This window comes from Arachis hypogaea, chromosome 15, assembly GCF_003086295.3.
Source record: "Arachis hypogaea cultivar Tifrunner chromosome 15, arahy.Tifrunner.gnm2.J5K5, whole genome shotgun sequence".
In the NCBI taxonomy this organism is placed as follows: domain Eukaryota; kingdom Viridiplantae; phylum Streptophyta; class Magnoliopsida; order Fabales; family Fabaceae; genus Arachis; species Arachis hypogaea.
Window position 1 is genome coordinate 6,241,628 of NC_092050.1, and position 12,666 is coordinate 6,254,293.

Sequence of the window (12,666 nt, forward strand, 5' to 3'; positions counted from 1 at the left end):
CAAAGTATATAGGTTCTCAAATCTCAATAGATTATTTAGCAATTAATTTTTTTTTTCTTTTAGTTATTAAATACAGGTGGAGCAGAAGGAGGCAAGGGAAGATTGATGAAGCGAGGCATGTGGAGTTCTAATATCCATCCACAGAGAACATAATATAGGGCCCAATTACATGAGTGATTTCCAATTGCCAATTGCCAATTGCCAAGTTCAATGCTTTAAAGTTGAGTGTTAGTTAATTCAACCGAAGAAAAAGAAAATACTAGTCAAAATATAAATAGAGATAAGATTTAAGAGGGTGGTCCTGTCATTTCTGATTTTTTTTGTTTATCTAAACAGTATCCTTCAACCCGATAAATTAAGGATTAATCTATACAAATAAGTTGACCACTCAACCAACCCAACTAGGTTTGTCATTTCTCATTATGATCTCTCCAAATAAGATCTATTAGGTTTGGGCCAGGGTCATGTGTGAGAGTTTGGGTTCTGTTCACCTGAAATTAACGAAGAATGTATGCCACTTGAAAATTATTCTCTTTTTTTGCTTCAATCCTTGTTATCTGTGAGGATTTTGGGCCACATACACAAGGGTATTAGAGAGAAAGCAGCCTGTCTAATTAAAAATGAGAAATCCAGAATAATTTAGTTATGATATGTTTTTTGGGAGGGACGTAGAGAAAGGATAAGGGGGGCCTCCCCTCCTATAAGAGCCAATAATATTCTTCATTATTAGGAATGAACCAAGTGATTCCGATAACTAGATTAGTAGTATTGGATTATTATTTATTGTGGTTTTGGCGTGACACGTTAATGATGTATTTCCTCAAGATTTTAAGATTGAGACTTGAGATTCCTGCGTGTCCTTTTTCTGCTTAGAATTGTTATTACATATGGGCAGATAGAGCATTATTTCGATTCCAACCTTCAGGGACCGCAATTCCATGCATTCCAGGAATCAAATTATTCTTAGCTAATCTTCTCATTTTTGCATGCCATTGCCATTTTCATCAACACAATACTGAGTTTAGATTTTAGATCCAGTTCCATTCTAGACTCTATCCATAACCATTACCGACTTGTGTATCTATAAAGATGCTTTTTGCTTTATATTTCCACTTCTTCAATATAATTTTGATCTGATACCCAATATGAACTATACATTGATTTTTATTGTACACGATTTATAATTTGATTTTATTTTTATCTTAATTTTAAATTTATAATCGGAATGTTTAATGACTATTATTGGACTTAATAACCAAAAAATGTTCATAACATTGATATTATTTATTAATCTGATTCCTATAAAAATCATCTTTCTATTTCTCAAATTCTCAACAGAAAAAAGAAGGGTTATGATAAGTTTTATAAGTTTTAATATTTCTATATCTTATACACTATTTCTAATATTCTATAACCATAGAATTATTATACCTCTTAAATATTTATTAACTTAAGTGTGGAATGACTTTTGTATGTATACTCCATTTATTCTGGGCGGGTTAGATTCCGATTACAACCAATAAAGCATTTGTGTACTAAAAACTCTTTCAATTGTGTTATAGACCGGAGTCACTAGTTTACTTCGACTACGTGCTTTATGAACAAACATTTAAATAATGAATTACATCCTTGACAAACTAATGTATTGGGACAGACTCCATTTAACCTATTCATTACGTTAAACTATATAACTTTGTCTCAATTTTTAAGGATTAGCTAGAGTAGTTCGTTTACTTTTTAAAAGTTATAATATTTATGTTTAATAAATTAAATTAAAAAAATTCAATAAATATAAATAACAACAATTGTATTTAATAAAATAATTTTTAAAATTTAAAATATTATAATAAACATAAATATAAAAATTTAATTTGAAAAATAATTAATTTATAAAATTATATTAGATTTTTTAAATTTTAATAAATACAAATTTAACTTCAAAAAAAATTCTATCTTAAATACTTTTAAAAATACTCCTCCTTTCAAAAATTACAAGCACACATAAGTATAGACTCTTTTTAATTTACCGTACAAATCAAATCAAGCCTTAAACTAAAGTTAATCATGTTCAAAATTGACACTACCTCATTCTAGGTAACAAGAAAACAGGGGGAGCCCCCGGAAGAAAGAGAAAAGAGGGGGGGGGGGGGTGTACTGAAATTTGATTTCAATAGTGCATGGAATCTTAAATTTTATGCGTTACTTAAATCATACATATTTTCCCTTTTCGGGAAAGTTTATCACACACGCCTCTAATATCTCATGTAATGTAGCTGGCTTGTAGTAACTCACTCTGCTGCATCAAGTAATAGTTATAGTGGGCAAATTCAAGAAAACTCCACCTCTAATTCAGTTTATATTTTGCGATTTGCTAAGCATTATATTATATATATATTAAATGAGATATATATATTAATAGAGTCTTGATTGAGGTGATGATTGAAATGACGAGTGTAATATGGTACTTGTTGAAAATGTATATTATATTGCAAACAATTATCATGATGACACACGCAAGCACAGTTGCTAATGACAACACGAGATAATTAATTATGTATGTACGTATGAATTAATAATAATTTAATTGGGAAGTTATGATCCATCAAATAATTGTGTTGAATGAAATTCCCTCTACAGGCCGACAAAGCAGCTAAGTGAGGACATTTGTCTATTGGGTTAGTGTGGGGACTAAGTAAGGGCATTACGTGTGCGCACACGTAGTAACCATACAAAATAATCTACGTTAAATCATCTCACCAAAACAGATATATCAGATCATCAACTAAATAAACATCACAGGCTTTTAGTAAATCTGCATTGCTGTTGCTGTTATGGAGTAATAAATAGAGACCTGTCATAAAAAATTCGAAAGGAAAGGTCAAGAGTTACTTTATCCCATCAGCTGAAGCTTTTGGGATGAGTGTTCGAAAGGTTAAGAGTTCGATCTTTGGTAAATTTTAAAATATATTTGGATAGTTATTTTAGATAGCATAGAAGATGTTTATTTTGATGTGTACAAATAGTCCAAATTCGAATTCTATTATAAAGAAAAATATTATTTGACAACAAAATCAAAATAATTTCGTAGGTGCATATACGTATACGTGTTCGGTTTTGATTTATCTTTCTTAACAAAATTAGCCTCTTGGTGACGCCAGGTTTAAGGAAGACAAAAGAAGGTAGCAAATGAATTTCATGGTAAATTAAAGGACCAAAATTAGTAGACTAGAGATTTTTATTTAGTTTAATTTAGTCAAAATGAAAAGAAAAGAAAAGAAAAGTAAGAGCTTATAGCATTCACACTAGTGTTGGGTATTGTATTCTAGAAATATATAAAAATGATATGAATGGAGTTGGAGTTCAATTAGATGGGGGTCTCATGCGATGATGATGGTGATGGGTGATGAAAGTGATGATGAGGAGGCAGATTAGCAGTTTCCAGGAAAGTGTCCTCTTTTCCCGGAAAGTCGCTCTCATGATATTAATTGGTCCACAGCATTATTATGAGCGATGTGTGGAATTCAATTCATTATCTATCCCCAATCATATCATATCATATCAAATCCAATCTAATCTAATGTACATATATTTTGATTAATATACATGTACTAATATAGTTAGATGTTATTGAATGCTCTAGTGTGGTGTGTGTGTCTATTCTATTCCAATGATGATAGCGTGGCTGTAACGTATTCGGTGTGTGAGTGTGGGGAAAGAGATCCACACCGTTGATTCTGGTGAGATGACGTGTGAGGCAGAATATATAGTATGAAGGCCTTTTGGGGGTCCAGGTTCATGGGCAACCCAAAAAGGAGGGGAAGAAGACCCTCCCCTAAAGTAAAATCTCATGTTTAGATTTTGATTTTGAGATACACCCATCTCCAATTGGCCCATCACGTGGGGGGTCTGACCCACCAGTCCCCTTAAAGCCAAAGCATCCCACCACATGGCACCACATATACACATCTAATCCAGATCAAAATTTCTTTTTCAACACTCGAAATTCATATTTATATATTAATTTTTAATTTTTTAACTAAATAATCAATTATTAGAATAATTAAATTTATTATAATAGAATAATCAATTTTTTTAAGTAGTTAAATTTTAGTATACGTAATATAATTAAATAATAGCATACACACATAAAAAATATATATCTCGTGGTTACTTTCATAAAAATATTTTTATATAAATATAATATTATAAATCGTTAAATAATTTGACATTTTTTATTAAATATATTTGATTTAATCATCTAAAAGTTTACGATATCATATTTATAACAAAATATTTTTGTAAAAATAATCTCTTATATATATAATATTTTTGAATAAATCTTAATCAAATATCATTTCAATAGTATGCTTTTTTTTGGAATTTTAACTTTTTTTATATAACATAGGATAATTTATCTGAATAATGAACATGAGAGAGGATATATTCTCATGTCTCAATATCTCTCACAAGTCACAATTAAGATTTGTTTATTCAAAGTGAATAACCAGCCATTCCTTAGCTTGGTTTCTTTATAGAGAAGCTCCTCTCTTTTTCGCCACCCGTAGTATCCTCTCTCCCTCTTTAAAGCAACTGATTTGCAGACAGAAACACGTGAGCTAACTTCCCTATCCGCACCTTGGACCTTTCCCTAACTTAATCATAACCTCCCATCCAACTTATGCTTTTCTCCATTTTTTTAACTGGGGCTATAACTGCAGTGTTAAGGTATCTACACAACAAGAAGTTTATTTATTTACAAAATAATTTGAATTCTCCAGTCTTTAATTTTAATATAGTTAGGATGTAAAAAAAAAAAAAAATCAATTCATGTGTTTTGATGATTATTCAAGTAGTGAATTAGACCAATAATTATTTTTGTTGTTACGGTAATATATATACTGTTTTTATTTGTATATATTTTTATACATCTTTTATTTTTAGTATTAATAGTGATTAATAAATATTAAATAAGATAAAAAAATTATATTATAAAATAAGTATATACATAGCGATGCAAACATTATTTTTCAAAAAGATATATGTTTTTTACAAAATAATAAACTATTTTAAACGAATTAGAATTTCGTGTAATTTAATACTAGATATAAATATTATTTAATTATAAATGTTAATTATTTTTTATTGTATAAAAGAATACTTTTTAAGAAAATATTATTTCTTACAAAATTATAGCATAAAGAAACAATAATTAATCTATTTTTAAGAAGCTCATATTGACGAGAATGATATATAATACATTTACTAACATCTAAATATACATTATTAGGTATATACAAAAGGTTAATCACCAAATTATATAAAATATATATTGAATAAAAATATATAAAATAACACATACGAATATACATAAATACATAATAACTAATTTAATAATTATTTTATTATGTAACAATATTTTGTAAACATTAAATAGAAACCACAATATATAACTTAATATTTGAATTGTAATTATAAACTTCTAGAATATCATTATTCACTTTCCTTCCTTATTTTGTCCCTTTGACTGTGCTATATTTCCGCCCGGTTAGGTTAAGACTTAATATACTAAGTCACACGATATAATTTACTTGACTTTTTAATTAATAGATTTTGTTTTCTTAATTAGCTTGTTTCCGCCTGTAGAACACAGTAATAAATATTTACTATTTAGGCTTTCACTCAACAAACAGTAAACTGGTACCTAAACACAGCACATGGGAAGAAATTACCAAAAATCATTCATTATTTTAACTGAACTAGCCTTTGATTATATATATAGAAGACTACAGTTAACGCATCTAGCTAAACTAGGAACCATCGCAACCATGAGTACCTCTATATGATTTTAAAGTATAAATTTTATAAGTAAAGATTCAAATAAATAAAATGAATGAACTACTCTAATAAAGAGTAAAGAGTATTGCAGAAGATAAGGAAATTAAATCTGTATTGTATATTAGGGGCGGGGCGTGAATCCGGTATTTGTTTTTCGGTGAAAGCTAGTGACAACTAACATGATCATGTGTACATATTATATACAGGTAGCAAAAGAATTTGATGGATGGAGAAGTCTTGTATAATGATTTATAAACATACATTAAAGGAAAGCAAAAAAGAAAAGAAATCTTAATGATGAGCAGTTGCTATGATATTATCTACGGTATTAGTTAATTACAGCGTTCCCCTATAGGTAGGTAGGTAGGTATGGATGCCGGATGCCTCGAACCAAAAAAATACAATGGTTATGAGGATAGTAATTAAGGCATCAACATGCTGCAGAGGGGTTGGTGAAGGGGTTATAGAAGTGAGGCTTGGCGGGGGGGTCGTTGGAGAGCCTCTCGCAAGAGGGGCAGATGGTGAGCGTTGCCGCCGGCATAGGCATGTACAAGGGTTGTGCCAGCTTCAGCGCCTTCAGTTCTTGAAGCTCTTTCTTTAGCCTTCTGTTCTCGTCCGTCAATGTTTCGCAGCATTTCTTCAAGAACTCGCAGTCCACTTCCGTCTGCTTCAGCTTTGTTCTCGCTCTCCTATTCTGGAACCACACTTCTACTTGCCGAGGCCTCAGATTTAACTGCCTCGCCAAAGCTTGCTTCTGTTTCTGTTCGTTACCATCAACGTTGTAATAATCAATTAATTAATTAACAATTAACAGAGAGATTGATTGATTGATTATGATTACATACAGGATTGAGAGTGCTGTGTTGTTTGAAGCTGTCTTCAAGAAGAGCAGATTGTTCCTTTGTGAGCCTCAGCTTCTTTCGGGCATTGCTGCCGTCTTCATCTTCGTCGCTCACTCTGGAAGAAACTCTCTCGCCATCGCCATCACCATCTGCCTCTTCACAGCTACTAAGATCCCTCTCCCTCTTCACGCACGCCCCCACCACCCTGCACCCCCCACTTGAGAACGACGAAACTGCGCTACTGTGTGGCGATGAAGCCTGTCTACACATTTCACCACTTGTAGGCTCCTCTGCGACTTTATTATTATTGCTTTTCAGGAAGCTCTCGCCGGATAGACCCAGCGTTAGAGATGGCTCTGGTGCCTCATGATGACAGGAATACGGCTTGGGTTTGGTTGACGGAGGAGGTGGTGTGGCCGTCGTGGTGGTGAGAGATAACCCTAGAACAAGCTCGAGGCCTGAGGAGGAGGAGTTATTATTGTTATTGTTGTTGGCATCTTGATCAAGACCCATTATTAGTTGTTGTGTGTGTTGGAGTACTACGTAGTAGTATATATGTGATGGTTTGAGTTAGGAAGATTAGATGGTGTGTTTTAATTTAAAGACTCATGGGGGCCGGGGTAAGAGAGAGAGGTGAGAGAGAAACGAATTATGAATGGGACTTTTTTGTGGGGGCGTTGGGTGGGTGGGTAGCTATGATACACTATTATTATTATTAATCAAACGCAGGAATGAGTAGAGCGACGAATCTTGCTATCAAATTCCCCTTCTATATCTCTTGCATAGGTTGACCATCACACACCCACTACTACCCTTATTAGTTGTTTGTTATTATTACCCCCTCTCCATTATTATTATTCCGTAATAACTGATGATACTTGAGAAAATTCTCTCTCTCTAACCTAATAATGGAGAAATATTATTTCTACTTTAATTTGCATTTATTAGTCAATTCATTTTCTTATATGTTCCCACATCCCACATGGCAATGCAAAACACACCAAGCAGGTTGCCTAGATTAGGGACCCCACAGGTGTACCAAATATATAACTCTATATTATCATGATCACACTTTCGTGCTTTACCCATATAAATTGCTTCTTTGCGTATGTTGTAGCATCACTTTACATTGTACCAATTATTGGCCCCTTTTAATTAGTCCTGCTTAACAGGGGCCCCAGCTGCGAGCCTATCATTTTTTATCTTTTTGAGTTTATACTCGATCATCATATATATGTGTTTTGATATATACTAATTTAATTATTACTACCCGATGACATAAATGTAGATATATAAGATATGTATTGGCACGCACTAGCTCATCATGGAAAGGTTGCTTGCTAAGTAATTTCCGAAGATAAATATAAAAGCTAAGAAAATGGAATGGAAAAATGATATATGATACATGATTCATGTCATATGCGCGTGTGAATGTAAAACTACATATGTAGGAGACCCACATGAACTGTCTCCCACTCCATGCCTGGTTGAACTAGTTAGAGATGGGTACCATGTCACTTTGCTTACCAATATTGTGTATACTTTTTAATGAATGGGGGAATGTGAGAGAGTATGGTTGGACGGTTTTGCTCTATAGCTTATTATGAATGTGGAGATCAGAAAGGGATGTGCACTATTTGTTTGTTTCCAATAGAAAAGAAGGATAAAAAAGAAAAGTAGGTACAAGACACAATTGGAGTTTCAATGAGTTATAATGGTGCCAGAATATGATTCATCAACAAGAATCCGGATCTTTGCTTAACTAGAAAGTTGATGTGGAGTGTTTGGGACCTACTCCTCTACCATTAGTACTATAAGCACTTCCAATAATGCATTGTCGGCGATGCTAGCTACCTCAACACAAGTTAGGTCATCCATTATTCATGATCTTCACACAACCTAATTAATTAATTATTATCATATATATTATTCACCACAAAAAGTAACGCCGTTCATATAATAAAACCACCTTCGTTAGTCCTGTGCAGTATTCATGAATAATGATCATAAACTCATGATCACTGTTATGATGAAAAAGTAATCGTATTTAAACTTGTGTTGGAATATGGATTTGGAGTAAGAAGCCAGCAGGGATTCCAGGAAATAATTAATAAATAATAATGAGTATGTTAGAAGGGAATAAGCCCACGGATCTTCGGTTTAACTTTAATGGGATATATGCATCATTATGAATGAGTATGCAAAAAGTGGGCGAGGGTCAAATGATTATTTTGAAATTAAGAATGCAACTTGGTTTACTTTTTGGTGCCTGAATCTAATTCCAATCTCCTCTTCGATCATAACAAGGTCAAAAAGAAGACGGAAACACGACCTTTCAACACTAACAAACAATAGTGTGGGTGTGCATGTATGTATGTATGTATGTATGTATGTATGTATGCCTATGCGTATGTTCTTTTTTCCTGGGAGCGCAAGAGATGGTATCTTCAATTCTTATACTATCTGAACAACTCTATCTACCTTGTACGTGTCGGTGATTTTTGGAAATAATTTATTTTTATTGCGTCATGAATGGGTATTTTTGACGTCAGATACACATATATTCTATTTATTCTTGAGATTGGATAAATATTTTTTTTAAAAAGTATATAGAAGATTCCACTGCCTAACTGCGCCAGTTTTAATTGGGTTGCTTCAACAATAAACTCAATGATTAAGATATTAGGAAAGCCCTAAAATAGAGTTTATATTAATTAATGATAGAAAGAGTAAGCGTCATGTAGCAAATATTTGAAGATGATTATATGGGATTATAGAGAGCACTTGTCAGCGAGTGGCTAAATGGCAAAAAGAAAAGTAGATAAGCAAGGGTTGCTTTGTTGAATTGGGCCCGTGGCCAAGTAGATAGAATTTGACTTCAAAATAGGGAAATTAATATAATCCCAAGGAAAAAGTGGGAATGGTTTTAATAATTTTAGTTTAATACCCGAACGTGAACATGAGATAAATAGATGTGCTACTGTCTATATAGTATGGTGAAAACATTTCTCTAACTAATTTTATAATAAATTATTAAATTTAATTAAATTATTATTATTTTTAATTATTAATTTTAAATAAAATTAATTGTATTTAAATTTTTACTTGTATATTTAAAAATGAGATATGAAGTATATATTATAACAAAAATATTATTATATTTAAATATATATAATTTAATTTTGAAAAAGTATAGGGAGCCGATGGTCTAAGCATACAATGTGTACAATGGAGGTTTAGGAAATATTAAAGATATGACCACTAGTGTTACATGGCACAGGATTCGGTGGTCCAGGAACCTTTGGACCACTTAGTGGTCCAAGTAGAAAACATGTTTTTAGAGTTTTTTTATCAATTGCTACGTAGTCCTTGAACTAATTTTAATTACAAATCAACCCCATATATTTTATTTAATTATAAAAATAGTTTTTTATTTTATAAATTATTATTTTATCAATTATCTATTATATTTATTAACAATCAAATACAAAAATAACAACCAATTATATCCTCCATTCATCCTAATAATTCTAATTGATTAAATAATTAACTTTGATCTCGTTACGTTCGTCCATGGCTTCCAAATCGTGTTTCCTTGAAATTCAATCGATTGGTTTTTCAAAACAATCGATTGAATGCACAAAACAATCGATTGAAAGTTGTAAGGTAGAATGGTAAAAAGCTTATACCAATCGATTGTTTATACTTTCCAATCGAATGAATACCTCAAAACAATCGATTGTTGTTGTTACTCAATCGATTGAATTCACGAAAACAACATGGATTTGCCAAATACAATCGATTGGAAAGTGATGACATTGAAGTTTTAGCCAAATTCAATCGATTGGTAATGTAATACAATCGATTGGAAGGTGATGAAGTTGAATGTTTTGCCAATTTCAATCGATTGGTAATGGTACCCAATCGATTGAAATGAAACTGTACACTGAAAATTTATAAATTCACCTTTGCTTCGCATGCTGCAACTAATGCATGTTACATACAAGAAACTAAAAAGCACATAAAATAAAAACAGACAATTAATTACATGATTGTTCTATTTTAAATTTAATCTGTTTGTCCTCTGATTTTGCGCCACTGAAATACAATCAAGAAAATAATCCATGTTTAAATCAAACGCAGGACCAAGATGCTCAACATTCATAATACCTAATGAAATAAATGATAATGCATGGATCACAATAAAATAGCAATAATCCAAATAAAGTAGTATCAAATGGGTAATATATGGTATGAACTTGTATGAGGAGGAATTCATCAGCCTTGCTTTGATTCCTTCTTTGATTACGTTGTTGGTTACTTGCAAGTTCAATTTTTGTTTTATTATATGGTTTGAAACTCTTGATTATTCAATTCATTCTTAAGGAAGATGTCCAAAACAAAATACTGAAAAAAGAGAAAGGATGAGCTTGTTATTTAGATTATTTTTTATTAGTTTAATATTGATGATAATTAATTATAACAAAAGTACATAAGGAGTACATAAGATTAACCATAAAATATTTTTTATAATTTTTTATTTTTATTATCAAATTTATATTTTTGTTAATGTTGGTTTTGGTTCTTTCTTTTATTCTGCTACTACTCATTTGATACTACTTTATTTGGACTATTGCTATTTTATTGTGATGCATGTATTATAATTTATTTCATTAGGCATTATGGATGTTGAGCATCTTGGTCCTGCGTTTGATTTAAACATGGATTATTTTCTTTCAGTGGCGCAAAACCAAAGGACAAACAGATTAAATTTAAAATAGAACAATCATGTAATTAATTGTCTGTTTTTATTTTATGTGCTTTTTAGTTTCTTGTATGTAACATGCATTAGTTGCAGCATGCGAAGCAAAGATGAATTTATAAATTTTCAGTGTACAGTTTCATTTCAATCGATTGGGTACCATTACCAATCGATTGAAATTGGCAAAACATTCAACTTCATCACCTTCCAATCGATTGGATTACATTACCAATCGATTGAATTTGGCTAAAACTTCAATGTCATCACTTTCCAATCGATTGTATTTGGCAAATCCATGTTGTTTTCGTGAATTCAATCGATTGAGTAACAACAACAATCGATTGTTTTGAGACATTCATTCGATTGGAAAGTATAAACAATCGATTGGTATAAGCTTTTTATCATTCTACCTTACAACTTTCAATCGATTGTTTTGTGATATAGTGTAAACCAATCGATTGAGTTATCATTCAATCGATTGTTTTGAAAAACCAATCGATTGAATTTCAAGGAAACACGATTTGGAAGCCATGGACGAACGTAACGAGATCAAAGTTAATTATTTAATCAATTGGAATTATTAGGATGAATGGAGGATATAATTGGTTGTTATTTTTGTATTTGATTGTTAATAAATATAATAGATAATTGATAAAATAATAATTTATAAAATAAAAAACTATTTTTATAATTAAATAAAATATATGGGGTTGATTTGTAATTAAAATTAGTTCAAGGACTACGTAGCAATTAATAAAAAAACTCTAAAAACATGTTTTCTACTTGGATCACTAAGTGGTCCAAAGGTTCCTGGACCACCGAATCCTGTGCCGTGTTACATTGTCTTGTCAAGTTACGTTTTTGGGATGAGTGGGTTCATGACATGGTATTAGAGTTCTAGATCCGAAAAGTCAAAGGTTCGATCCTTGGTGAACTCTAAAATCAACTTAAGTTTTTGGGATGAGTGATATTATGACATGAGATATTTATTATCCTTGGTATCGGATGGTTATTCTGGATGTTTTTAAAACCGCTGCTTTAAACAAGCACATGTACTTAAAGTGGTTACTATCCTTAATAATTTAACTATTATTATTAAAAAATAGTACTACTCTTTTTCTTAGATCTTTTTTCTTTGTCTTATGTTCAGTCACCAAAAAAATATATAATTTAATTTATTTTAAATATATATTTTATATTTTAATATATTTTTTATATTTTAATAAT

At 31.3% G+C, this 12,666-nt stretch overlaps 1 protein-coding gene across 1 annotated transcript; it reads right to left on the reverse strand.

The window, feature by feature from the left end:
- Positions 1-6,053: 6,053 nt before the first annotated feature.
- On the reverse strand, positions 6,054-7,898 carry LOC112748137 (homeobox-leucine zipper protein HAT22-like). The gene is made up of 2 exons (XM_025796346.3): positions 6,681-7,898; positions 6,054-6,595 (listed from the first exon to the last, which is right to left on the reverse strand). Exons 1-2 carry the CDS (start codon positions 7,188-7,190, stop codon positions 6,266-6,268), a joined length of 840 nt encoding a protein of 279 aa, XP_025652131.1. The 5' UTR covers positions 7,191-7,898; the 3' UTR covers positions 6,054-6,265.
- Between the last annotated feature and the right edge of the window lie 4,768 nt (positions 7,899-12,666).